The sequence below is a fragment of the Taudactylus pleione genome, unplaced genomic scaffold (assembly GCF_031769625.1).
Source record: "Taudactylus pleione unplaced genomic scaffold, aTauple2 ptg000043l, whole genome shotgun sequence".
NCBI lineage: Eukaryota > Metazoa > Chordata > Amphibia > Anura > Myobatrachidae > Taudactylus > Taudactylus pleione.
Genome location: NW_028284445.1, coordinates 8,374,018 through 8,401,511, shown reverse-complemented (window position 1 = coordinate 8,401,511; position 27,494 = coordinate 8,374,018). Strand labels below are relative to the sequence as shown.

Here is a 27,494-nt window from a genome sequence, read left to right as displayed (position 1 = left end):
ATGGGGAGCTAGTGCGGGAAAGCACCACTCCATGGAGAGGACAACCTTGGAAGAAAGGGGAGATGGCGACTACATTTAAACTAGGGTGTTCTAAAGAAACATTGACAATACTTTATTATACATGGCAATATGCAAGCAAACATTAGATCGTACTCTCTAATTCAGGGTTATAATGTAGGGTATTAGTTACATTAGTATTCACAGCATCATGGGTAACTACCATCATTATTTTATTTTCCTGGTTTCCATTGGAACAACCTTTTGCACACTTCATAGCCGCTGGAACACATCTGATACATATGCCAATTATTAGGATGACCACCAACACTAGGATCAGGAGTTTCCCTATACTCGCAATCAGTCCTTGGACCCACTCTCCTAGACCCGAGAACCATTTCATAGGGTTCAACCAGGAGAACCACTCTTCGACCTGTTCCTCCACTTCAGCGTTTGAAGCATTATGGTTCTTCCGAAATTCCCATTTCAACTGCAGAATTTCATCCATTTTCCGGTCTATCACCTCCTTGGGGTCACTAGTGCTATTGGTGATATAAGTACAACATTTAACACCAAACTGGGTGGCTAGGGTTATGCAATACCCTCCAGTGACAGCAGTTAAATAATTCAGCACTAAACAATGTTGGACCAGCTCTTTCTTGTACACTTGCAACTCCTTACCAGTGTACCTAAAGGTGTCATCATATAGCTCGGTGATATTATCTATTAATTTTGCGAGATCTTGAATATACCTAAAATTTAGAGATCCCCGAGCAATCCTGGTGGGATCAAGTGCAACTAAAACCTGGAAGCCAGTCGTCTCACTTATCATTTGAGTGGCTTTATGCACATCACCAGGAATCATGTTTCTCTTATTTCTGTGTTCATAATGCGTATGAAGGTATGGAGAAGGTATGTTCCTATGGACATCAATCATTTCATTATGTGCAAGAGTCATGACTTCAGGGAGTACCTTTCCCAAATAGCATAGTCCACTGGAACTTGGAGAGAGCCATTTATACGCTTTTCTACCACAAATATAATATACATCATCTGGGAGGATGAATGGGATGGAATGTTTCATGATACCGGTACACATCTTTTCTATGAATGATCCCATCCCTATCTCCTCCATTTGGCTAATACAAGTATCAGTTTGTATGATCTTCGCACAGTACCCGGGTGGTACTCTTCCAACCATCACTTTAACATTACTCCGCGTATACCTGTACCTATAGAATTTCCCACTTGTAACAATGTTGTATAAAAGTGCTGAGTCTATAGATACATTATCGGCTCTCAGTGAGAAGGTCATTGTCTGGTTAATTCCTGTGACTTCCCAATTCCCAGGTTTGTTGGGATTGGTGAAGTTGAAACATAACAGCGATTTATCTACTTGATATTGGTGGAGCTTCAAATTAGGGGAATCGGATATGTTAAATTTTCTGTCCACCGGTTTGCCTCCCTGTAAGTCAATGACTTCAGAGACCTTTAAGGGGAATGGGACTAACCCTACATTATGCTGTCCTTGAGGAACCTGGGAGCATACCCAACATTCGGTTTGGTTCAAAACCTTGCCTACTAGGGAATGGTAGTCCTCTAACGGATGCTCGCCCAAGTATAAATTACTCTGGGTCTGACATCGTAGGATGCATTTATCATTGACTACAGGCCCACAATTTGCGCATATACAATACTCTTCAGACAATAAACCTTCACACTGCCTCCGAGATTCCAAGAGAGCAGATCTTTTAACCATTACAGTGCTAATATTGGTCAGGTACTGGCCTTGTTTTTGCAGCTCTTTCTCTCCCAGCTCCTCTCCACCGACACCACTACCGATCTCTCTCTCCATCCTCCGACCACCAGCACAGAACCAGGACATCCCGAGACACAACAGTATGATATGAACTCTGGGAGGATACACAAAAGCAGTTACAACCTGAAACCCCATCACCATACCAGGTCTTACCAGCCTTGTTCAAGTGCTACTGATACAATTAGTAGCTTTCACGGAACAGGCTTGCAATTGACAGGTCCAGGTTCTCTGTCTCTCCCCTGGTCTGGTTCTCCTCAGGATTTTTGACCTTCCGACAATGGCTGGAATGGACCCAGGTTTCTCTCTCAGCTACTTTCATGGATGTTGTTCTTGTCAGTAGCACTTGCTATGGTCCTTCCCAACGGTCAGTCAAACAACCTGAACGTAAAAAGTTTCGGATCATAACATACTCTCCAGGTTCAACATCATGACAGTTCATTTGAGGCATATCAGGTGATAACAGTTTTAGTTTCTGCTGCTGCTGTTGGAGCTGCTTACTCATCCCTATAAGGTACCTCACAGTAACCTCGTTGTTACTTTTCAAATCTTCCTGAGGACTTATAATTAAATGAGGTTGCCTCCCGAACAGTATTTCGAATGGGGAAAGATTAAGAGGGGATCTAGGGGTGGTCCTGATACTATGGAGCACAAGAGGCAGAGCTTCTGGCCATCCCAAACCAGTTTCAGCCATGATTTTACTCAGCTTGTTTTTAATAGTACCATTTACCCTCTCCACCTTGGCACTGGCCTGCGGTCGATATGGGGTGTGAAGCTTACTATTAATACCCATCAACTTACACATACATTGAAAAACATCTCCGGTAAAATGGGTACCCCTATCACTTTCAATTACTCTAGGGATACCATACCTACATACAAACTCCTGAACTATTTTCTTTGCCGTGAATGCAGCAGTGTTGGTAGCAGCTGGGTATGCCTCTACCCAATTAGAGAATACGTCTATGCAAACCAAAACATACTTCAAGTTCCTGCAGGGTGGTAACTGGATGAAGTCAATTTGTATGACCTGGAAAGGGCCGTCTGCTGGAGGGATGTGAGATGGTTCGGTGGGTACAGTTTTTCCTATATTCTTCCTTAAGCAGGTCAAACAGGACATTGCCCTCTTCTCTGCTTGGGAAGAAAAGCCAGGTGCATACCAGTATGCCTTCACTAACTTACACATACCCTGCTTACCCAGATGGGTCAGACCATGTGCTGCTTCTGCTAAGCTTGGGTAGTATGCCTTAGGAGCTACTGGCTTCCCTTGTCCATTTCTTCAGAGCCCAGAGGACTCTTGCTCACATCCCTTGGATCTCCAGCTTGCCTTTTCCTGATGGGTACACAGACCTTGCATTTCAACCAGTTTCTGCATGTCAACCGTTTCAAATACCAACACTTTATCCATTTGGTTAAGTTTTAAACCTGATGCCCATTTGGCAGCTTCATCAGCCCTGTTGTTACCCAATGATACTGGATCATCTTCGCAGGTGTGGGCTTTACACTTAATGACAGCTACTGTCTTGGGTAGCTGTATTGCCGTCAACAGTCGTTTTATGTGTTGTGCATGTGCGATTGGTGTGCCTGCTGCCGTTAGAAAATTTCTTAGACGCCATAGGGCCCCAAAATCGTGCACCACTCCAAAAGCGTACCTGGAGTCTGTGTAAATATTGGCCGTTTTTCCTTCGGCCAACTCACACGCTCTCGTTAGTGCCACGAGTTCCGCCACCTGCGCTGAATGGGGTGGACCGAGTGGTTCGGCCACTATAACGTCCTTGTCATCAACCACAGCTTAACCTGTACATAACTCACCTGTATCAGTCTGTCTATGGCAACTCCCATCCGTGTAAAACGTTAAGTCTGCATTTTCTAACGGTGTGTCATGAATGTCAGGCCTAGCTGTAAAATTTTGATTTAAATACTCCATACAGTCATGCCTATTAATTCCTGTACCAAACTCACCTTCTACCACTGGTAACGATTCACCTTTACCTTCCACCCTTTGTGCATCATGAGGCACACTTGGTAAATATGTAGCAGGGTTTAAAGTAGGGATGTGCAGGCTCGGATAGGTTCGAGTTTGCACGTGGAGTTCGGATTTTTCCCTCCAAAAAAACGGAACTCAGAACGAGGCAAAACGTCATCTTGCATGGACGAACATCATCATTCCTGGACAAAAGACCAGGAATGATGATGTTCGTCCATGTAAGATGACGTTTTGCCTCGTTCTGAGTTCCGTTTTTTTGGAGGGAAAAATCCGAACTCCACGTGCAAACTCGAACCTATCCGAGCCTGCACATCCCTAGTTTAAAGTATTACACCTCTTTATAGTAATGTTGGTCGGTGCAATTAACGCTAGTTCCCATTTAGTGAACCTAGCGGAGGAAACGTGTCTGGTCTGGGCCGAATTTAACAGGGCAGAAACAGCATGTGGTGTATGTACAGTCATGTCATGGCCTAACACTACATCCTCACTCTTTTCCACTAAGAGTGCGGTTGCAGCTACGCTCCTTAAACACGTTGGGAGTGCTCTTGCCACAGCGTCCAACTGGGCACTGTAGTATGCTACTGGTCTATTGGCATCACCATGTTTTTGTGTGAGAACTCCTGCCGCACAACCAGCAGCCTCCGTACAAAATAAATCAAAGGGTTTCCCATAGTCTGGAATCCCCAATGCAGGTGCTCTTATCAGACTGTCCTTAAGATTAAGGAAGGCTTGCTCTGACTCTTCAGAGTGCAAGACACGGTCTGGTTTTGTGGAAGATACTAACTCCTGCAGTGGTAAAGCCAGAATGGAAAAACCGGGTATCCATGACCTGCAATACCCACACATGCCCAAGAAGGTACGGATCTGATGCTGGTTCTGCGGTAGTGTCATGGTCTGTATGGCGTGGATTCTGTCCGCTGTCAGATGTCGGAGGCCTTGGGTAAGACAGTGTCCCAAGTATTTAACCCTGGTCTGGCACGGCTGTAACTTGTCCTTAGCAACCTTATGCCCTGTGTGCGAGAGGTGAAGCAACAAAAGTTTAGTATCATTTAAACATGACATAAACGAATCAGAGCATAACAACAAATTGTCTACATATTGGATTAGTACCGATCCATTGGCAGGTTGAAAAGACTGTAAACAATCATGTAAGGCCTGGGAGAAGATACTGGGGCTGTCAATGAAGCCCTGGGGTAGTCGTGTCCATGTGTACTGTACGCCTTTGTATGTGAAGGCAAATAGGTATTGGCAATCAGGATGAAGGGGGACGGAGAAGAAAGTGGAGCATAAATCTATTACCGTGAAATGGATTGCGGTTGATGGGATTTGCATAAGGATGACAGCTGGGTCAGGCACTACGGGAAATTGACTTTCTACCACCTTATTAACCCCTCTAAGGTCCTGTACCAGCCTGTACCCCCTCCCACCACTCTTTTTCACAGGGAAGATGGGACTGTTGGCCACACTGGCTGTACGGACTAAAATTCCCTGTTGTAGTAAACGCTCAATTATGGGGTGAACCCCTAACTCCACGTCTGGCTTTAATGGGTATTGGGGAATTTTAGGAGCGTGTCTACCGTTTTTCAGGTTTACCATGACGGGAGCTACATTTGCCATTAACCCAGTGTCCTGTCCATCCTTAGTCCAAAGGAAACTAGGTATTTGTTCTAACATTTCATTTACCTGAGCTGAACCCTTGTCTGATGTTATGGTGTGCAGCATTAACCTTTGGGGAGTGTCTAGCACATCCCTTACCTCGTGTGCAAACCTTCCTGGGACATCCATAAATATCCCGTCAGGGGTACAATAGATAATACATCCCATTTTGCACAATAAATCTCTTCCCAGGAGATTAGTAGGGGCTGTTGTTGCCAGGAGGAAAGAATGCCTGGCATGCAAAGGCCCAATGGTAACCTCCGTGGGTTTGGTTAAAGGGTAATGCTGTACGCTACCTGTTACACCCATTGCTGGTACTGTCTGGTTTGTTATCTGTAGATTTTCAAGAGATTTTAAAACAGACCTGGTCGCCCCTGTGTCTACTAGGAAGGAACGTTCAGTACCAGCTACATTAACCTTTATTACCGGCTCTTCCCTAGTACCTCCCGTTATCCTGACTGCCTGCAGACTACAGGTATGACCTAACCCCTATAGTTGGCTATCTTCCCCCAGCAAGGCATTTGCAGCAACTATGTGGGCAGGATTTATCTGGTAGTTCTTATGGTTACGAGATGCATCAATACGTTGCTGCATGTGGGGTTCCTGAATTATGACTCTACAGTCCTTCCTAACGTGTCCTACTTGGTTACAGTTAAAACATTTCTTAGCTGATCTGTTGGGGAAATTTTGTTGAAGTCCGGGAGGAGGGGATTTTGAGTGTGGGTATGATGGTTTTGGGTGTGTGTGAAGAGTGTGTTGTGGTCTGGTGTGGTATGTGTGAGGGAATTGTATGGGTTGGGCCTGCGCAGGATGGTAGGTGTTTAAGACTTGTAACTGTGCAGGTGGATATGTGTCTGTTGGCTGTAAGTGCATATCTTCTAGAGCTCGAATGCTAACAGCCATCAATTTCTCGCTCTGAGCTTCACGTTTCCTGGTGATATTTTTGTCATGGTCTATTGCAGTTTCCCTGAGCGCGTCAACTGTTATCCCTCTCCAACCAGGGTGTGAGGTCTGAACTCTGTCTTTCAAACTGTCTTTTAGACCGTCCATTAGAACAGTGATGACCATTCCCCGGTAGTGCGTGCTATCCTTAATGTTTTCGATCCCAGTGTACTGAGTGATCGTCTGCAGCCCACGATTAAAGTAATCTTCTGCAGGTTCACTTTCCTTTTGTTTAATGGAGAAGATTTTACTCCAATTAACAACTAACGGGAAAAATATGGCTAGTTGGGCAGCTATACGGGCAATGCAATCCTGATTACCTTGATCAGTTAAGGGGATGTCTGCATCCAGAGTACATGCTGTGATAAACTTTTTCACATCTGTACCTTCTGGGAGACATGCTCTTAACACCACTCGCCAATCCTTGTTGGTTGGCTCATGGGCATTGCCTAGATCCTTTATGAAACGCTGACATTTTGCCAGATGTTTCTTGGGGTCAGGAAATTCAGACATAATGGAATGTAGTTCCGCCCGTGTCCAAGGACAGTGCATCGCTACTTCCCTTGTGGGTACGACACCATTCGCATCTGCGTTCCCATTAGGGACAATAATTGTCCTTACAGGGTGGATGCCTCCCACCTCTATACCTTTAAGCCTATTACTGCAGCGAACGGTATTAGTAACCTCCGCTATTGAAGCAGTTGGTTCTAATACTTCCTGCACCCTTATTAAAGGAGCCTCCCCCACCATGGGTTCTACTAGGGCCTCCCCCCCCATGAGCTAAGGATCCCTCCCCCCCTCTTGATGCCATAGGGGCAGCTACTTGTACTTGCTGGGAAAGGACATTTAATAACTGCACAGCATGGATACAGCAGACATTGCTACAGGATCACTTTCTGCATCATAGACATTTTCCAAATATTCACTCAGGACCGGGTACAACTTACTTGGTTCAGTTACAACATTTTTATAGTTTTTGTTATGTGGTAATGTATCATCACCGCCCACCACATAAGGTGGCAGGGGTGCGCAAGCGCGATTCGCAATACCTTTGGCAACGCTACCGTGCCGCAAGTTTGCATTTCCCTGTGATGCGTACGCTACGCTGTGTAGCGTTGCGTGCGCATCACCCCTAGGCATGCACGTGGCTCCACGCGGTGCCCCATGCACGCCATTAACCCATGTGCGACTCTCATTCAGCCAGAGTTTCAAAGAATCATCATACTCCACTCTTTTCTTTAGGGATTTCACTCTACATATGTGATCCCTAAGGTTATTTAAAATCTCCATATTAAAGCTTCCAATCTTTGGGAAAGGTTTCTCACTCTTACTCGTCATCTTAACCCACACAGTACAGTGCGTTGTTGCGTACGCACCATATTTAGTGTACATTATATGAAGAGCCGACCCGGTCGGACCTTGCATACACAGCGCATCGTCTACCATCCCTGTTGACTGTTTTGCGCCCATTTTGCGAAAAAAAAAAAACAACAATGATGAGACCGGTGGAAGAATTAACCAATAGGCTGCCTCCACACACCTATTCTACAGTTAGCTAATATCTAAAAATAGGGAACACAGCAATACCTACTAAGGCAAGCACAGTACCACCTATAATAGGGAACACAGGAGTTTTCTAGCTATAGATAAAACCACAGTAACCACCTATTGTCCTTTTGTCCCCGCAACCAGCCTCAGTCAGAGATGCCACACTCGTATGGTCCGGTCGCAACACTCAAAGGCCCTAACTGACCGATGAATATTACAACTACACTGGAAGCTATATTTTATCGTTAACTCTCTTTAATGATAGGAAACCAGGAGGATCCCCTCTGCCAGTATACCTGTTATGTATACCCTATATTTATTACCTAAAATAGGGACCACGAAGGCACAACCTATTTCTCAATCATACACCTTACACACTTCTATATTGTGGCCAAATTAAAAAAAATACCTTTCTTTTGATTACAGCCCTATCAATATGACGTATTTCAGTCTTGATGATTTATTTGAATTCTAACAGAAATGCTAGTCACATGCTTCACTTGCTATTGTACGTTCGGTTACAAACAATTAGATGTAATCACTACACATGGCAGGAAGTGGCCGTACATCCGGTCGCACGCACTATGCTGCGACTGTTTGCACGTTATGTACACTAAAACCTTTTGTGGCGTTATTGTGCGATCGGTTGCGCATGCAATGCGCGGCCGTTCTACAACAACGTGGGCAAGCACAAATCTCTCTCCACTATCCCAGATTCTAATCAGCCCTCTCTGAATTCGCAAACTGCGAGTCTCCGTCTCTGAACAAAAATAGGAATGCAGGAAAAAGATCTGCGGGCGCCTTTCCAGTCTTTTGTTCCAAGACGAGGGGAGCAGTTCAAAAACACAGTGATGGGTGATATCCAACTCGATGAGCCCCCATTTATTGATACCGTTTGAACAGCATCGATATTAGAGAGATTTGATTGCACAGACCAGATTGCCCATACCTCCCATTTCAATATAAAATAACTTTGTCACACAGAAACAGTTTGCGGTTACAACACACACAAAGGTACTATATTGTAAAAAAAGGTATAATCAGCCTTAATCTATACAATGCAGCTATATACAGGATAAAGACAAAGATACAATTACCAACACTTCGCTATGCGGTCTGGATCCTAGACTAATCAGCTGTCCATCAGGATTGCTGTGTGTTTCTTTAGGGTCAGGCAGGGAGAAAGGTAGCAAAGGAAAGGGGAGGGATCCAGACTGCATGGCAATTTATAGGTGTACAATTACCTTTGAACATAAGCTGAATACTCAGAGGGGTTCCCTATTGGCCCTTTATTACTGAGTCACAATGGTTGTTGCTATTCATTTGTTAGTAAATGGTTGACGTCACTGGAGGTTGAACTGTTAAAAAAATCCCTTTGTACTAACATTTGGCATGCAAATCTACAGGGGAGGTGTACAGTGATTTATACAGTATAGAGTATAATTCTTGGCAGGTCTTCATAACTCGATAGTGATCCCTTCCATATTCATTCTGTTGGTTTCATATTCCTGTTGAGACAGAGGGAAATCGGTAGATACTACTCATGACCCATTTATCTTATTCCTAATCCCAGATATCATATAACTGCTATTTAACATGTAACATTCACTGTATACCTTTAAAACACATAGCATTGTGCGTATCTCAGTCAGTTTAGGGTTAAATGGGATATAAGTTTATTGTAAGGAAAGGCTGCTGTCCGTCGGGGTAAGGTTTCCGACAATAATACTTAAAAGCTGGCTATGCGATTGAAACGCAAAACAGTATTTAAACAGTATTGCTGTACTAACTTTGTGTTTATGTAATGTAAAAATGGCGCTCAACTGTTGTGCGCACAGAAGCATGGCTCGCCATTCACAATATGACGAGTTGCGGGGGCATGGGATGCGTGTGCATGTATAGCGAGCACGCACTTGCGCGTGCGCAAGTGTGCGCAAATGCGGCGGGAGCCTGTGTTCGCATAAGATGGCCGTGGACGATCAAATCGTCCAATGGATGTCGTGTTGCGATTTGTGCGCAATTAAGCGATCGCAACCAATTTATACGGTTTCGACACAAGTCATCATCATCAGTGTTTATCTCCAGCTGCCCTGTAGCAGCCTCCTGACAGGAGGGGCACTCAGTGCTGCCTATATCCATTACTGAGAGCTGGCGGGCACTACAACCCACTGCGGCTCTCTCCAGGAGGACTGACCTCCAGCATGTGCTACTGCTCATGCGCGGCTTCTCTGTGCGTCATTCACACCACATGGACGTGCCTCTGAGATTCTCAGTCATCAGCAAGCCATACAAGGCCCCACAGGTCCCCTGTTGCCCTGTACAACCACCACTTACCCCGAGGAACATACCACTACCTAGCAGGAGGGTACAGTATGCAGTCGGGAAGCCGGCGGACCTAATCCTGACAGCCGGCTTCCTGACTGTCATATCCCGGCAAGGGTCTAAAGACAGGCGTCAATATGCCAATGCCTGTCATTAGACATACGCCAGGAGCCCGATGCCCAGCATCCCGATCGAAGGGACGCCGAGTACGGATAGTCATGGGGCGGAGGGTTAGGATTAGGCACCCCCCAGGGGGACTTAGGTTTAGGTGGCGGGGAAGGGGGGGTTAGGTTTAGGCACATAGAGGGTGGATTAGGGTTAGGCACCCCTAAGGGAGGGTTAGGGGGTAGAAATAGGTTAGTCAATACTTACCTTAGGACGCTAGGGATTTCCTCCTCTCCCGGGATGCCGCTGTCGGGATTCCAACCGCCGGGCATGGGTCCGGCGGTAAATCATACCGATTCCGGAGGGTACATGTGCCCATACTACCTGGCACACTACAACGCGCAGCATAACCTATATGCTCCACGCTGCACCTGGCACTTCAACCTGTACCTATTTAACCCTGTGCCTAATGCCTCCTGTGTTTACCTGGTTAATAAACCTTCAAGCTGGTTAAGTTGTCTGCTGTATGGACTAATTGCCTCTAACCACCCTCTGCGCACCCAGCACACTTCCATATGGAAGTGGAGAGTATTCCAGTACTCTCATATTATCTTATGGGTCCTGAGTACTTATAGTATAAAGAAATGAATACTTTGTGCTAATGATGTGTGTTCAGCAGCTCAGTTAAAATGATAAAACTGATGGGTCAACTCTGCTAATAGTATCCCAGGTGTGATAGTGGGCACAGAAAGGTTAGGTGTAGATGGTACCAGCTGAGACGGCAGCTCCAGCGGATCTTCCTTTTCCTTTTATATCTAGAAAAAGGGGCAATTTCTCGGTTGTCTCAATATACTATACTTTAAACACACATTAACCTGTGCAAAACACAAATATACAGTAATAGCAACATGGATTATTATTCAGCAGATTTAGAAAAAAAAATGAGAACTCAAAACTGTTATTATTTTACTCTAAAGTACACAAAGTTCTGTTGGAGTAGTCTGCTGCTGGACGATCAATGGCCCTGATTCAGAGATGCACACATTTAGCATCACTGCTGCATCTTTAACATATGGTAATGCAGTAGTAGGCGTCTGTAGGAAAGACTCCTCCTGCCAGCATCTGTGACCCGAGTGCTGCGTCCGAAAACGCAGTATCAGATCACCATCACTACCATTGGAAGACGCAGACCCTGGTTTTGGTACTCCCAGAAAACAAGGGGCGATATACCCCCTATTTCAGCGAATGCCGGCCGGCCCAACCCACTACCCATCCCCAAATGACTGCAGCCTTTCAATTAGCTGCGGCTTTGGGGAACTGCAAGAGATCTTGCAGAAGAAGAATGAACATATGCAGTACAGATTCTGCCCATACACTGCTCTTAACATCATACTGTACATCTCTGAATGAGGCCCATTGACCTATAACATGCATGTATTTGTAATCCACAACTGGTAATAGCAATAAGCTTAGCATCCTCTGCCGCTCTTTCCTGATTCTAGAGAGCAATAGCTTTGGCTTTCCAATGACAAGGCACAACAAACACAGGGCCTGATTCAGACTTGGGAATAGAGTGACATATCTCTCTCAACTGATCATCTCGGTGAAACCATGCTGCACTGAAGGTGGGGCAGGTTTAAAATGTGCAGAGAGATTTAGATTTGGGAGGAGTGTTTCCAAACTGATATCTAAATTGTAGAGTAATAATAAAACTGTGCAGCATTTGTGGGCCACATGCAAAATCAGCCAGTATTTACCCCACATGTATAAAAATGTATGTATTTACACCCCTTACATTGCAACATGGTTTGTTCACGCTCACAGTTGAGAGAGATATCTTACTCAATTCCCAACTCTGAATCAGGCCCACAGTTCCACTTTCAAAAGGTCCCAATTATCTTCAACATTGTACAGTAGCAATAACAGCTCAGTATTCACAGAAAATGGCTGCCTCTCCTTACACTGACACTGTTTCTCTAGTAGCTCAAACAAGATGAGTATCACGCTGTGTACTCAAACTTAGCTACTTGCGCAAGTCAGGATTACACAGTTCTTGAAATATAGCAGATTCTCAGTATCTGTTGATAATTCAGTATTTCAGTATCTCTCATACACTCTCGTAATTGCTCTGTAACAGTTCTCAGTAGCTCTCAAACAGTTCTTGATAGCTCCTAAACAATTCTCAGTAGCTCTGCTGCTCAGAAGGGACATCCTACATATCTTTTACTAACTCAGTCTCCACGGATCTCAGCTGCAGCTCCCAGACATCCTGTCTCCAGCTTTGTCTCAGTCTCAACTAGTGCTTCTGCAGTGGTCACTTAGCACACCATCAGCAGATATTCAGCGGCTTCTGTCACCTCACCACTTCAGCTGTATACTTTACCTAGTCTTTTGTCTCTCACAGCAGACCTGCGTCAGCTCACTCCTATCTGCACTCCACACTTCTGAGTCTCCCGGCCTCAACTGTGCATGTGTGGCCACAAATACACTGTCCTGTTGCTGGATTTTCTCAGTTTTAGTGTGTAATGTCTCCACCTGTTGGCAGCCTCCTATATTGCAACATCCACTGCATCCTGTCAGGGCCAGGGGTATCACACATGTTCCAGATAAAATGAAGAATCTCATAGCACGTGGTGGGTATACATTCATGATTTCTCAATACCTGTGCAGCAACTCTACAGCTGCCACCGACAGAGCCTGACAATACTGCAGATACAGTACACTTAAAATTGTATTGAATTAAGTCATTTCGATGCATAACTGTTCAAACCCTGTTTTCACTAAGGGTTAGATACAGAGCTAAAATTAAAGTACTATAGATCAAAAGACGGTAACATAAAGCTACATAGGTCATACCTGATAACAGAGTTTTGGCTTTTGGCACAGAGTAATTACCTTCCCTCTGGAAGATTTGTATATCTTCCAAGACCGTTATTAAGCAGTGATTAGTGCTCTGGGTTTCTCCAGTCTTAGAATAAAGAATATCGATTCCCGCAGAGAAATGACTCAGCTCCACTTAAAACAAAATGATCATTATTCCAATACTGTGACATCCTGCACACACCAGTACAAAACAATAATTATTCCAACACTGTAACAGCCATCAGCGCCGAGACATAATTTTTTTATAGCTTTGGGATAAGGATAAGTTTGTATTACTACAGAAATATGGTGGAGTTGTAGCCTTAAGTCAGATGTTTACCTGAAATAAAGACAATATATAATCTAGACATGCCGATAACAGGGGGAAGTTTCTGAAACCAGGTGGAACTAAAATGGTAGTGCTGCCCATAGCAACAAATCAGATTCTAAGGGGCAGATTCAATTAGCCACAGAGTTTACCCCACAGCTAAAGCTCTGCCCTGAGCTATTCAATTAGTGTCGCTATTAGTGTCGCTATAAACATATCCAAAGCTAAAACACTTGAGGGTGGTTTTGCAAAACCAAAACACTAGGATGAATCCAAAACCAAAACATGGGGGTCACACGCATCTGTAATAGTTATGAAACAATGCAAACATACAATTACAGCACCCAAATATACAAGCAGGTGCCTTCTCAACAGCCTACCTTTAACGAGGGCCTGACTGTGGCAGATTCAGTTACTTCTACAGCATACCTTTATTTGGGGCCTGACTGTGTGGGGCTTATAGTGACTTGCCAACAGCCTACCTATAATGAAGGCCTGGCTGTGGGGGAATACAATGATTTAGCACAGTCTAGCTTTCATGGGGGCCTGACTGCCTAACCAAGGGGCTAGTAACCATGCAATTTAACAATACCTTTAGGACCTATTGCCCTCTGTACCAATGCCTAGTGCTGCCTAACATGGGGGTCAAAATAACGAAACCAAAGGCCTAATGACCTCTCAAATGTTGTGGCCTAGTGCCACCTATTGTTGGGCACAAACTAATGACACTATAGGACCTAGTGCCCTCCCGTACAAGACGACTTAGTGCCACCTAATATGGGCCCAACAAATATATCTATAGGGCCTAAGGGTCTTGGGGCTCGGCCCTCTGCTGTCATAACAGACGGGGACTGGATCCTCCAAAGTCCAGGCCCTTCGTCATGCCTGGTGTCTCTGGGTCCCGCCGCATCGGCGGATGGGCTCGGACCCCACCCCGCCATGCTACCTGGGGCCTCTGCCAAGCTTGACACTTCCACAGTAGCAGGGCCAGTGAGTGGACCAGCACTCTGGCTCATGCTACAAATGTACATCCAGCGGCACACTGAATTAAACGTTTTTAGGCTGATGCGGAGTGAGTACTACACCAGCTGGAATGTGGTAAAATTCTGAATTTCATACTACGCATTTCCAGAAAGTGGCTGCGTGCATCTGTACCAGTGCAGATACTGTATGTGTCATTTTGACGCTTACGCCTACTTGCATCTGCACATATGTGGGGGCCATATGCAGGCCAGCACACAGACGCCTACATGCCTGAGAGAGATGTATTATTTGCGGGGCAGATACAAACAGCAGATGATGATAGTGAAGGTCCTCAGAGCTCTCTCCCTCTCCCCCTCCCCTCCTCTCCCTCTCCCTCTCCCTCTCTCTCCCTCTCCCCCTCTCCCTCTCTCTCTCCCTCCCTCCCGCCCCCATTATTTCTGTTCTTGTCATTTAAAAAAAAAAAGACTTGTTTATTCCTTTTTGCTATTATATACAGGATAGTGGCACCTGAACATTTTATCTCATTATTATTTTCCTTTATTTGTCACCACAAGGGGCCCACAGCGCTTGCCAGGTGCCGTTGTTGGCAATGGGGGGAAGATGATGAGGTCTGGAAGGAAAAAAACATGAAATAGGAGGGAATCGCTCGATAGCGCTTACAATCTAGAAGCGGAACAGACAGACAGGGGGGACATAGAGGGCAGAGACAGTGAGTATAGAGGGTATATTGTGGATATAGAGAGGTGGGTTAGGCTCTAATAGCAATTGTATTCATTACCAATATATTGCTTTGCAAATGTTGGGGATACAAATAATGCAAATGGACTGCCAGGGATACCAAGGTGGAAAATGATTCCCAAACATTGCTCTGTATAATTATGAGTGCTACATTTGGATGTGTGCAATCATTTCTTATGACTAATGAAAATGCCAATACAAGGAACGGAGTCTGAGCAGCACAACATGTACAGTGGTGCTAGAAAGTTTGTGAACCCTTCAGAAGCTTCTATATTTCTGCTGAAATTTGGCCTAAAACTACCTCAGATTTTCACACAAGTCCCAAAAGTAGATAAAGAGCGACCATATTAAACAAATGAGACAAAAAAATAGACATGCTCCTTTTTTTTTTTTTTTTTTTTTCTTCAGGAAAATGATCCAATATCACATATCTGTGAGTGTCAAAACTATGTGAACCTTTAGGCTTAGCAGATATTTTGAAGGTGAAATTAGAGTCAGGTATTTTCAATCTATGGGATGACAGTCAGGTGTGAGTGGACAACCTGTCTTTTTAAAAGAACAGGTATCTATCAAAGTCTGATGCTCACAACACGTTAGTGGAAGAATATCATACCACGAACAAAGGAGATTTCTGAGGACCTCAGAAGAAGAGCCGTTGATGCTCATCAGGCTGGAAAAGGTTACAAAACCATCTATAAAGACTCCACCAATCAACAGTCAGACAGATTGTGTACAAATGGAGCATATTCCAGACCATTATTACCCTCCCCAGGAATGGTCGACCAACAAAGATCAAGCCACGAGCAAGGCTTCTAATAGTTTGCAAGGTCGCAAAGGAACCCAAGGTAACCTCTAAGCAAATGAGGGCCTTTCTCACATTGGGTGGGATGTACTAAAGGAAAAATGTGGTGAAAAAAATCCAGTTTTCTGGGTTTTTACCACATTTCTATATGTACTAAGCCCCGGCCACCCTATTATCAATGCGGAGGGTAACGCCAGAAAAACCTGGCGTTACCCTATAGAAGCCTATGGGCTTCTTACTGCATCCCGCATCCGTCGCTTTGCCGTCACCCAGCACTGGCCCTCCACGCTCCACCTGGGTCCTCCGCTGGGAATTCCTGCACAGGTCACCAGCAGGAAGTTCCCGGGGCTCAGAGGGGGCGGGGTCCCATGGAGACCCCTCACCCGGCATCGGCTGCTTCGGAAAGGGCAGTTCTTATAGCAAGAGCTGTCCTTTGCGATACTAATCGCATATGTTAGTAAGGTTGCGGTGACTGGTGGAATGGTCACAGCAACATTAGTACATCCAGCCCATTAGCTAATGTTAATGTTCATGAGTCCACCATCAGGAGGACACTGAACAACAATGGTGTGCATGGCAGGATTGCAAGGAGAAAGCCACTGCTCTCCGAAAAGAGCATTGCTGCCCGTCAGCAGTTTGCTAAAGATCACCTGGACAAGCCAGAAGACTAGGGAATAGAGCGAGAGATTTCTCTTAACTGTGAACCTGAACAAACCATGTTGCAATGCAAGGGGTGTAAATACATACATTTTTTTACATGTGGGGTAAAATACTGGCTGCTTTTGCATGTAGCCCACAAATACTGCACAGCTTTATTATTACTCTACAATTAAGATGTCAGTTTGGAAACACTCCTCCCAAATCTAAATCTCTCTGCACATTTTAAATCTGCCCCACCTGCAGTGTAGCATGGTTTCACCAAGATGATCAGTTGAGAGAGATCTCTCTATTCCCAAGGATGAATCAGGCCCAGAATGCAAAATAGAGCTTTTTGGTTTAAATGAGAAGCATTATGTTTGGAGAAAGGAGAACACTGTATTCCAGCATAAAACCTCATAGCCTCTGTAATACACATCAGGCCCAGGATGACTTACCATCATTGATGGGACAATGAATTCTGAATTATACAAGAATATTCTAAAGGAAAATGTTAGGACATCTGTCCATGAGCTGCATCGCAAGAGAACGTGGGTCATGCAGCAAAGCACACGAGTCATTCAACCAAAGAATGGTTGAAGAAAAATAAATTTAAAGTTTTGGCCAAGTCAAAGTCCTGACGATAATCCAGTTGAAATGTTGTGGAAGGACCTGAAGTGAGCAGTTCATGGGAGGAACCCCACCAACATAACAGAGTTGAAGCTGTTTTGTATGGCGGAATGGGGTCAAATTCCTCGAAGCCGATGTTCTGGACTACTCAACAATTACCGGAAACGTTTAGAAGCAGTTATTGCTGCACAAGGGGGTCATACCAGATATTGAAATACTTTTGCCACTCACAGATATGTGATATTGATATTGAATAATGTTCCTCAATAAATAAATTTGCATGTCTAATTTTGTTGTCTCGTTTGTTTGATTTGGTTTTCTTTATCTACTTTTAGGATTTGTGTGAAAATCTGAGGTAGTTTTAGGACAAATTTCAGCAGAAATATAATAAGTTCTGAAGGGTTCACAAACTTTCAAGCACCACTGTTTATATAGCACCAAAGAATGTACAAACCATTTTAAAAATCTACAAAATGCAATACAAAAGGGAAGCAGCAACTGCAGCAGTGAAAATATTATGATTGAGATGGTTCCTTTCATAGAGCTTGTAATCCTAAATTGGAGTTGGAGCACACAGAACACCAAAAGACAACTTAATAAGTACTGATATTTTTTATACAGGCTTACAATGTTTGTGTTTCCCACAACAGGCTCATGCTCGCGTCTTCCGGCTGTACGACAAAAAATTCCGTTCTCTGCAAAAAGGACAAGTGTCTATAGCACTGGCCTCTCATTGGATCAACCCTGTGAACATGACACAATACGGCATCCAGGAATGTCAGAAGTCCCTGGATTTCGTGCTGGGATGGTTTGCTAGGCCGATATTTATAGACGGGGATTATCCTCAGTCCATGAAGAGAAACCTTTCTGCCCTTCTGCCTGACTTTACAGAAGAGGAGAAGAGGTTCAATAAAGGGTCAGCCGACTTCTTTGCCCTCTCCTTTGGGCCGATCCTGAGCTTTCAAATGCTGGATCCGGACATGAAGTTCAGACAGACGGAGTCTGTGGATTTGCGGAAGCTACTGTACTGGATCAATATGGAGTACAACAAACCACCAATATTTATTGTGGAGAACAGTTGGCTTATTGCAGATTTTACTAAGCGTGAGGATGCAAAGTATATGTATTACCTCAAGAAGTTTGTCATGGAAACTCTAAAGGGTAAGTTAAATTCAGACATAAGCGTTCTGTACATTTTGTATGGGGATATAAAATAGAAATCTTGTGATAAAGTTATTTGGAAGATGTAATTGCTGCTTTTTTATTTATCCAAAATGCTTAAAAATAATTTGATAATGTAAAAAAGTTTAATCTATTTCCAATCTAAAATAAGTATCACCTTACATGTACAAGATCTCAGAATTAGGGCTCTCAGTGTTTTACTAGTTTAAGAAATACACTTACATGCAGATGTGTCCTCATACACCTAGCGTCAATACGCCATACTAAGCGAGACGCCCAGCACGACTACGCCGCTCTGGGGGGCATCTTTTTTTTTTTTTAATATAGCTTCTCATATGCATCGCAGACGCAGTGAAACACAAGTCTCAGTGTACTAGATGCGCCAGGCTGTGACTTTAACCGCACACATTAGTTTTAAACACGTACAGAGTCGCAGATGACGCACAATGGAATGGTGCATGAGAAAAAGCCCTTGCTGCTGCATCGTAGCGCTTCATAATCGTATACAGATTCAGACTCATTCGCACACACCGATGTACAAATATCGCACATCAAATTGATCATTGTAATTCAGCAGAGTAGTTTTAACGCTTCCAGTTGTTTAATATGCGAATTCAGAGATGGACGGAATTACTGAGCTGCACACAAGCAAATCCGTCCATCTAAAATGCTAATTCAGCAGGAGGTGTCTGTAGGAAACAGATGACCGAGGTCACAGCCTGGAATCACCACCGCAGCTGAAGCTTGCCGCAGCGTGGCCGGGTCCTGGCAGCTGTGAGGCCAAGAAATCGGTGTCAACCAACGCAGACCCTGGCCTCGTCCCTCCGGAAAACGGGGACGACACACTCCCGTTTACGGGAACAGAGTGGTGGCCAGCCACGTCCCCACTCCGTCCCATAAACGATTGACATAATTGACATGCTGCGGCTTGGGGGGACTGAATGCGAGATGCAGAGACCCTAAACCATCGTAGATGTACACTAACGATTGGGTTAGCGCACATCTCTGAATCAGGCCCAAGTTGCACAATTTTTTACAAAAAAGACACTCAGCGTGGCCGAGTCTCCCAGGACCTGGCCTGCCGAGAGCGGCTGTTTGGTGTCACTGAAGCCACAGAAGTTGAGGACACATCTGTAAAACAAAAACAAATGGATATATATGAACACTTAACACACTCTGCCTGACATTTGAATACATCTGGCTTTATATCCTAGGACCTTTGGCACACACAAATGTTGGTGCACTAAGAAACACTCTATTCACTAGCCACACGTATTCCACATTCTGTAACTTTACCACTGCCCTACACAATCCATCCCCAATTCAGTTATGTTTCTTAGATCGTATCCACTTTAGCACTTTCTAGTTTTTAAAATTGGTGAAGTGTATTACCTCCTGAGCTTTCCAGCAGGCGATTTAGATCTCGCCCCCAGGAAAGCTCACGGGTTGGCAAAACTCAGTGAGGCAATTTTGCATATAATGCCCCACCCTCCACAAAGCGCCATTTAACCACAGTGGCTGGGGCCTGATAAATCTGCCCACCGCTTCTTTATTTGGCTTGGCTTCAGGTATATTGCCAGAATCTCTCAGGGATCCACCATTTTGGAAGTGTGTGTGTGTGTGTGTGTGTGTGTGTGTGTGTGTGTGTGTATATATATATATAATGTTTCTTGCTCTGAATCATTTTCAGCAATTAGAACAGATGGAGTAAACATTATTGGATACACAGCCTGGTCTCTCATGGATGGGTTTGAATGGCACAGAGAGTACACGATCAGACGTGGACTGTTTTATGTCGATTTTTCAAGTCCCGTCAAGAAGTTGATGCCTAAATCCTCAGCTTTGTTTTATCAGCAGCTCATTAAGAAAAACGGATTCCCACTATTACTGGAGAATCAACTGGTCACAGGAACTTTTCCCTGCAGTTTTGCTTGGGGTATTTCTGCATGCACAATACAGGTAATACAGTTTATTAAAAAAAAAGTTGTTGTTTTTTTTTTTTTTTAAAATATCCTTATTTTTTTTTATTACATTTAGTCATTTACCTGCAGTGTTTACGGTGCAGGTAAAGCTTCACATTTAATGGCTGGAGGTATTCAATTATTAGTCAGTTTCTTCACACAGTAAACTCTCAGGTAAGACGTGTACTAAATGTGGATTTATCCTCACAGCCTCAGGAGCTACTATGAAAAATGCATGTTAAATGCACCCTCTGGGACATAACGTGCGGGGTATCCCATAGGTTACTGCACTTAACAGAGAATCCATGGGTTACCCCGTGCATTAAGTCCCAGAGGGTGCATTTAACATGCATTTTTCCTAGCAGCTCCTGAGGCTGTGAGGAAAAAGTCACGTAAAGTGCACCCTCTGGGGCTTAACGCTCGGGGTAGCAGCCCTTCATTGAATAGCTCAGGGTTGACTATTAGCTGCAGGGTAAAGCCCCCTGCTAACTGCAGGCCTGATTCAGCAAGGAACGCAATTGCTAATACACACGCAATCGACCGATTGCAATTGGTCTGTGTAGTCATGCATGCGCAGTTCACAACAGAGTGATTGACAGGAAGTGTCGTTTGTGGGTGGTGACGCAGGGGTGGTCTGCGAAACACAGGCATCCCAGTGAGTTCGGACACCATTGCAGGGCAATGCATAAATTAGCCACTATGATGCCTTATGCAGCCTGAGGCAACATAGGGTGCGTGGAAGTTAGCAATTTCAGCGTAAGGTCAGGGATTGTGCAAGTGTGCGTGAGGCTGCGATGGTACTCGATTGTACCGATGATTTTACAGTCTTGCTAAACATTCCGGATGTGTGCTAAGCAAAGTGGGCGTCCTTGTGTAGTGCTGAGACTGGATAGCGATCGCAATTGATTAGCATACTATAGCAGTTGAACTGCGTGCGTAATCGCTATTGCATTCGCAGTTGTGTTCAGTAGTGAATCAGGCCCTGAATCTGTCACATATGCTTTGCAATCAGGGCTGGCCCGAGCCTAGTTTTGTGGGTAAGCACAGCACCTCTCGCCCCTCTCCCCACATCACAGCACCCCCCCCCTCCACAGCACAGAAAATCCCTCTCCCATTACAGGATTCCTCACAGCCCCCCCCCACAGCACAGCATCTCACACCACAACCCCCATTATCACAGCCCACCTCATCACAGCCCCTCACACCTCAGTGCCCCTCAGCACAGCTCACCTCACCACAATCCCCCTCACAACACAGTCTTCCTCACATCTCAGCCCCTCCTCATCACAGCCCCTCACAGCACAGTACCCCTCACAGAACAGTACCCTTCACGGCACAGTACCCCTCACAGCACAGTCCACTCATAACAATACAGCCCCCCCTCAGCACAGCATCTCACACCACAGCCCCCATTATCACAGCTCTTCACACCACAGTGCCCCTCAACACAGCCCCTCACAACAGTCACTCTCATTACGGCACCACACAGCACAGCCTCCCTCACATAACAGCCCCCTCACAGCACATTACAACCCCTCACAGCACAGCATCTCACACCACAACCCATATTATAACAGCCCACCTCTTCACAGCCCCTCACACCTCAGTGGCCATAAGCACAGCCCACCTCTTCACAGCCCCTCACACCTCAGTGGCCATAAGCACAGCCCACCTCATCACAGCCCCTCACACCTCAGTGGCCATAAGCACAGCCCACCTCATCACAGCCCCTCACACCTCAGTGGCCATAAGCACAGCCCACCTCATCACAGCCCCTCACACCTCAGTGCCCATCAGCACAACCCACCTCATCACAATCCCCCTCTTCACAGCCCATCACAACACAGTCCCCCTCACAACACAGCCCCCCTCATCACAGCCTCTCACATGAGTCTCCTCATCACAGCCCCTCCTCATCACAGCCCTTCACAGCACAGTCCCCCTCACAGCACAGTCCCCTCATCACAATACAGCCCCCCTCAGCACAGCATCTCACACCACAGCCACCATTATCACAGCCCTTCACACCACAGTGCCCCTCAGCACAGCCCCTCACACCAGTCACCCTCATCACAGCCCCCTCACAGCACAGTCCCCCTCATTACAATCCCTCAGAGCACAGCCCCCCACAGCACAGAATCACACACCAAAGCCCCCTATTAACACAGCTCCTCACACCACAGTGCCCCTCATTACAGCCCACCTCATCACAGCCCTTAACAGAACAGCCCCCCTCATCACAGCACCACACAGCACAGCCCCTCACAGCACAGCCCTCCTCATCACAGCCCCTCATTACAGCCCACCTCATCACAGCCCCTCACAGAACTGCCCCCTCATCACAGCACCACACAGCTCACCCCCCTTGACATCACAGCCCCCTTCACCACAGCCCCTCACAGGACGGCCTCCCTCATTAGAGCCTCACATCCCAGCCCCCCTCATCACACCCCCTCACAGCACAGCCCCTCTCATCACAGCCCCTCACAGCACAGTCCCCCTTATCACAGCCCCTCACAGCACAGCCCCCCTCATCACAGCACAGTCCCCCACATCACAGCCCCCCTCATCACAGCCCCTCACAGCGCAGTCCCCATCATCACAGCCCATCACAGCACAGCCCCTCTCATCACAGTCCCCCTCATCACATCCCCTCATAGCACAGCCCCACCTCATCACATGCCCTCTCATCAAAGCCCCTCACGGCACAGCCCCCTCATCACAGCCCCTCACAGCACAGCCCCACCTCATCACATCCCCTCTCATCACATCCCCTCAAAGTGCAGCCCCCCACGGCGCAGCCCCTCTCTTCACAGCCCCTTACTGCACAGCCCCCTCATTACAGCCCCTTATAGCTAAGCCCCTCTCCTCGCCAGCAACATCAAACTTACCTGCCGGCTCTGCACAGCGGGGGACTGGCAGTGGCAGTGGGGGATTGGTGGCGGTAGCGCCATTCTTAAGCCGCATACACACTAGACAATATATTGATCAATGTGGATGAAAATTATATCGTTATCGTTCATCTCGTTCAATATTAGCCAGTGTGTATGCATGATATCGTTAACGATGCGCGCTCCCGCGGACCATTAATGATGTCTTTCATCGCCTGTACTTGCAGGGCAACCTGATGATATAGTCAGGTTGTGCAAGTTCGGGGATGAGGGAGAGTGACGTCACTGAACGATACCGTTAATGTGTATGCTCAATGACGGGAACGACATTGAGCCCGGCAGTGCAGGGGAAACACTTAATGATATGCTCCATGAACGATATCATTAAGTGTGTGTGAGCCTTTAGTGTGGCGCTCTAAGCAGCTGCATACCCGGCATAACAGGCAGGCTGGCACTGTCTGCAATATTCAAAGGGGGAGGGCATATCATAGACATTCATATATGCAGACTCATGCATCTCATTTTACTCCTACAAGCAAAAACAAGAATTGGATTATACTTTCAGTGTAACACCAATTATATATGGCAAAGTGAGTATTGAGGTACATTTCTAACAATGTAAACTTTAAAATGAATGATAGTGTCATTTAGCAAATACATACCTCGGGCAGAACGTAAATTTGTGACAGGTTTACCCTCCAAATTGCAAGATTGGGGCTCATTTATCAACGAGTTTTATCATGCGCAATGAGTGTTAAAACTTATTGCCTAGGATAATGGTGCTCCAGCCAATCAGCTCCTAACTGTCATTTTTCAAACAGATGACAGTTGGGAGCTGATTGGCAGGAGCACCATTATCCTAGGCAATAAGTTTTAACACTCATTGCGCATGATAAAACTCGTTGATAAATGGGCCCCATAGTGCACTGTGATTTGGAAAGTGATAAACCAAGCTGACAGCAAGTGGAGATGGTGTAAAAACCACACACTGATGGCTACTTGGACAGTGCAACACGTTGAAAAATTATAATAACAATTAAAAAGAGGTCACGTACTCCCCCCTCACCTTCTCTAATAAGCCTGTGATATTTGGCATCAGGCCGAGTGTATCCTTCTTGCTACCTTGAGCTTCTGGTACCCAGTGTCAGACAGGAGCAAGACTGGAGCATGAAGGGCCCACCGGGGGAATGCATTGGTAAGGGTCCATGCTTTGGGATGTCGTCAGTTACCACAGGGGATGAGGCCAGCCACCACAGAGGCTTGGGCAGACATTAGAGACCATGTAACTGACCCTCTAATAGAGTAATAATGTAGTGCGCAGTGTGGAACCTGAAATTAGAGCAAGTGGTGGGGCCCTCAGGCAATGGGGCCCACCGGGGAATTCCCCTGTACCCCTGTTGGCCAGTCCAACCCTGCTGGTACCAGTGTAATTATAAATACTCCCTTACCAAATGAAAATGTATTTACTTATGGTCTTATAAAATAGAGTGCCCCTTTAAAAATAAAATAAAAGGTGTGGCCTCTATTACAGTTATCAAAAATATTGATCCTTTATAATGAAATATAAATAAAAGTGCCAATGTGTTGCAAAAATGAAAAAATATTGTCCACCTTTAAAAAAAATGGCACTAAAAAAAATAAACAAAATAGTAATTCCTTATCTTCAGACTTATCTGTACCCTCAGCAGCTCATTCAGACCCACTTGCAAGATGCGATCGCTTGCTGGCAAAAAGGGGCCGGCTGTTTAAACTAAGCGCTCGCACTGCGTCGTGTAAGGATGCCCACTGTGTGTTAGCGAGCTGCGGCAAAGTGCGCTCGCAAGGGTCTGAAGACTCCCCCTTGCCTCTCGCAACACACGTCATGTCTGGGAAATGTATGATTAATCTGGACCATCGTGAGCCAACGGAGCTGCTCGCAGCCCTTGGGGGTTGCCTTTCCCCACCGCAAGCACTGCGATCAGTGCGGGCTGAAATACATGCAGGTGAAGTGTTCAGTTACGCTACTTTGCTAAATATGCACGCCCTTTAAACAGCGTTTTGGTGGACTGGCACACCTGCGTTCGCAACATCACTCCCCCGTTCACAAGCACCTTCCCCTGTTACCACCCACAAACGGCACTATCTGTCACTCAAAGCAGCGACCTGATAGTTGCTTACGAACAAACAAAATCAGATCGCAACAAATGGCTTACGCACTGCGAATCATGCGCAGATGGGCAAAAATCGCTCAGAGCGAGCGATCACGCCTTAGCAAGCGGGTCTGAATCAGGTCCTCAGTCCTATTTTCATCCAACCAAGTCCAGTGGGAAAAAAAACAAAAGCATGTCCTCACTGCGACTGGCGCCCAAGATCCCTGGTAAAGCAGTGAATTAAAAAATGGATATCTGGCCTGGTGGCCAAGAAGGAGCTGTGTCTTATCTTTAAGGTACAGCCAACCATATCCTTCCTAGCTCCTGAGGTCCAGTCCCAACGTTGAATAGGTTAGGACTATTAGTGAAAGGGTAGCCTATGCGTGCTTTCCCCTCTCAGTATGATAGGTTAGACAGGGGAACCTGTGGGCCTGATTCAGTACAGATCGCAACTGCGATCGTGACTGTGATAATGCACTTAGGCCCTCATTCAGAGCCGTACGCTCTGAGCAGAGCGCACGCTCTGAATGAGGGCCGGTGTCCATTTTCATGGAGCGTCCTCCTGGACGCTCGTATAGCTGTGGGTCACCACCCACAGGCTATACGAGCGTGCATTGTGATGGTCGCGATGGTCGAGACCATCGCGACCATCGAATTTGCGAGCCGGAGCCTGCGGCTGAGGTTTTCAACCGCAAGCTCCGGAGTGATTTTGGCTCTATCAGAGCCAAAATCACTCCCATTGACATCACTAGTGATGTCAGTGGGCCGGCTTCTGACGGGAGGCGTTCCCGTGGGAACGCCCCCGGCAGGGAGGCACGCCCCCGGCACGCCCACCAAAGGGGGCGTGCTGTCAATCAACATTGACAGCACGCCCCCTTTGATCGGACACAACGAGCGAAGGACTTTCCTTCGCTCGTCGCGTCTGGCGCATGCGCACGACGGAGCTCCCTCCGTCGTGCGCATGCTCAGTCCATAACATCGACCCACTTGCGAGCGGACAGCCGCTCGCGAGTGGGTCTGAATCAGGCCCTTAGTCTCACTGTGATAGTATGCTAATCCACTGCGATCACTATGCAATCACAGCACAACATAAGGACGCCCACCTTACCTTACAGACATCCATAATACTTCGCAAGACATCGGTAACATGGAGTACCATCGCAGCCTCACGCACACTAGCACAAGGTCAGACCTTACTCAGGAATTGCTAACCTCATTGCACGCAGTGAAAGCCCAAGCTGCGTATGGCATCACGGTGCCTAATTTATGCACGCCCCTGCAACGGCGTTCAAACGCACTGGCATGCCTGAGTTCGCCAACCCCCCCCCCCCCCCCCCCGTCACCTCCCCCAAACAGAACTTCTTGTCAATCACTCTGCGATGGGTCTGCGTAGACACTGATTGCTGTCCAGATCGCAGTGGAGTCTTCACGTACGCACACTGCGATGCATGCGTAGGACGCAACAACTGGCCGATTGTGTGTGTAATCGCAGTTGCGATCCTTGCTGAAACAGGGTGATTCTACCTGTGTTGCTAGGATGGACAGATGTTCACCATGCACATACCCAGATCACCATGCACATACCCAGATCACCATGCACCTGCAACTCTACTATATACATTGCCTTATCAGTCATATGTGGACGCAAATGTCATAGCAGCTGCGATCTCTCACATATTCCCTATTGTGAAAATATGCCAATGAAACACTCGCCATCCAGTGTTTAGAGATGCCCACTGAGAGCATCTCACATCAGTAGCTCACGCACAAAAACCAGAAACATGGAACGCAGATAAGGCGGCCATCAGGTCTCTGAGTAAGTCTAAGCTGTCGCAGACACAGCGGGTCTCCAGACACAGTGGGGGCTCTCCTGGTGTGATGAAGGACGCAGTGGCTAATTTATGGAGGCCCTGATAACGGTGTCTAAATGGTCCGACATGCCTGCGTTTCTCTAGCCAGCCCCCATTACCTACCCCAA

The 27,494-nt window shown here is 46.2% G+C and overlaps 1 protein-coding gene across 1 annotated transcript in view; it reads left to right on the top strand.

Moving 5' to 3' along the window:
* The window catches only part of KL (klotho), a 100,914-nt gene that overhangs the window by 60,902 nt on the left and 12,518 nt on the right, over positions 1 to 27,494 (top strand). The window contains exons 2-3 of the mRNA XM_088460232.1: positions 18,004 to 18,514; positions 20,226 to 20,494. Of these exons, the coding sequence (XP_088316358.1) occupies positions 18,004 to 18,514; positions 20,226 to 20,494 (780 nt within the window). The remainder of the gene's footprint in view (positions 1 to 18,003; positions 18,515 to 20,225; positions 20,495 to 27,494) is intronic.